Source organism: Chroicocephalus ridibundus, chromosome 3 (genome assembly GCF_963924245.1).
Source record: "Chroicocephalus ridibundus chromosome 3, bChrRid1.1, whole genome shotgun sequence".
Taxonomy (NCBI): domain Eukaryota; kingdom Metazoa; phylum Chordata; class Aves; order Charadriiformes; family Laridae; genus Chroicocephalus; species Chroicocephalus ridibundus.
The window spans coordinates 2,434,722-2,436,320 of record NC_086286.1 but is presented as its reverse complement, the minus strand read 5'-3'; the positions used below and the strand labels follow the sequence as shown (position 1 = coordinate 2,436,320).

Sequence of the window (1,599 nt, the reverse complement as noted above, 5' to 3'; positions counted from 1 at the left end):
ACAGAGTTCCGCAGTTCAAAACAGCACACGCATCACAGCTACACACGCGCACACGCGCACGCCAACTCCCGGGGAAGTAACAGCGTGCTCCAGTCCTGGAGCAACAGGGGTTTGCCATTTAAAACAGCGCACTTTGGATGAAGTGCAGAGAAGTCCTTGCTTTCTACTCATTCTTTTGTGCAGTGATTCATTTACAACAGAGATGGACTATTAAAAAAAAAACAACTCAAACCTTCCGGTCTTTTAAAATATATCTAACAATGACATAGTCATTAAAAAAATTTTTAGAGTAAATTTGCCTTCAAAGCAAATGGAGTGTGGTGAAAAACGTGAAAATGCATGATCTTGTTTTAGGAGAGGAATGTGTTCTATGAACGAGGGTAAGAAACCTAAACCTTTCAAGTAAGTTGAGTAAAACTTTGTTGTTAGGCGAGTCGGAACTAGAGTGCCCACGTGCAGGGTTTTTTTTTTTCCCTAATTTCTGTCCTATCAAAGTTTAGATTTAATTTCCATAGCGAAAATGGTTCTTTTTCAAAACAATTTTAACCCTGTGAAGGATGTGAAATTTTAACCCTTCTGACGATGCCAGTTTTTACAGCCCCCAAAGGTAAGGAAGACCTAAGGGTTAACAGTTCCCTTTTCCAACAGCATAAAGATACGCGTACAAGATACTTGAAGGTACAGAACCCCAAACCCTGCTGCCACCTCTCTTCTTTACGGGCACCGGTCTTTGGGCTGGAATATATAACCTTAAGTTACATCGGGAAACTTGCCTAGTAGCATTCTGAAAGAGAAAGCGGGGCCTCCAGAAGGGTAAGTTACTCCTCTTCACGCCGCTAGCCAGCTGAAAAGCGCTTAGGTACGCCGCTTCCAGCCGACACTCCTGCCTCAGTGGTTGTAGCTCTGGAGTATGCTATCGAAGGGGAAGGACTGATAGGAGCTCATCGGCGTGGACACCGTCGGTGTCATAGTACTGGCTGTCTGCCATGCTATTCTGGTGGTTTGGGATGGGGTTGGCGGATAGTCTCGATTCGCTTAAAACTTCTTGGTCTATAAAACCGTGAACTGCTGGATCGGCCAAGTTAGACTGGAATTAAAAGGCGTGCTGCCCGGGGCCCGCTACGGCGGGCAGGCGGGAGGCACCTGATGGAGCTGCTGCTGTGATTGCTCGCATTTAACACTGGGTTATACTTTTCGAAGTTGATACTAGTGCAGTTACATGTCGTCAGTCTCCATGTTGACGATGCTGGCCGTGGAGACGCTTGACGGGATGAGTCCTGGTGCACAGCGCTGCTGCTGGAAACGCTTTGCAGGTCTGCGGTCGACACCGCCGCCGCTCCCATCCCGTTTGTGCCGCCGTAATTCCGGTAGAAGCCCAAATCCTTCTCATCCCGGCCAGTTCAGAGGGTTGTCGTGGAAAGCCGGGAGCGCGCCCGCCGCCCTGAGCGGGGGGCTGAGGCGCGTCTGCCGCAAAGCTGTTGTGCGGGTGGGCGTTAAGCAGGCTGCCGGCCGAAGCGGAGGTGCCGTATCAGCTGCTGCCAGCACGAGGAGAGCGCGTCCTGCTTCCCCGGCCCCCACCGGCGCCGGAGGGTGGGCGAC

The 1,599-nt window shown here is 50.7% G+C and overlaps 1 protein-coding gene across 1 annotated transcript in view; it reads right to left on the bottom strand.

Annotated features, from left to right (window-relative positions):
- Positions 1 to 870: 870 nt before the first annotated feature.
- Positions 871 to 1,599, bottom strand: part of REL (REL proto-oncogene, NF-kB subunit) — a 35,349-nt gene continuing 34,620 nt past the window's right edge. Inside the window, 7 exon segments of the mRNA XM_063331199.1 lie at positions 871 to 936; positions 938 to 1,092; positions 1,095 to 1,160; positions 1,163 to 1,391; positions 1,393 to 1,437; positions 1,439 to 1,528; positions 1,530 to 1,599. Coding sequence (XP_063187269.1) covers positions 889 to 936; positions 938 to 1,092; positions 1,095 to 1,160; positions 1,163 to 1,391; positions 1,393 to 1,437; positions 1,439 to 1,528; positions 1,530 to 1,599 — 703 coding nt within the window. The 3' untranslated portion in view covers positions 871 to 888.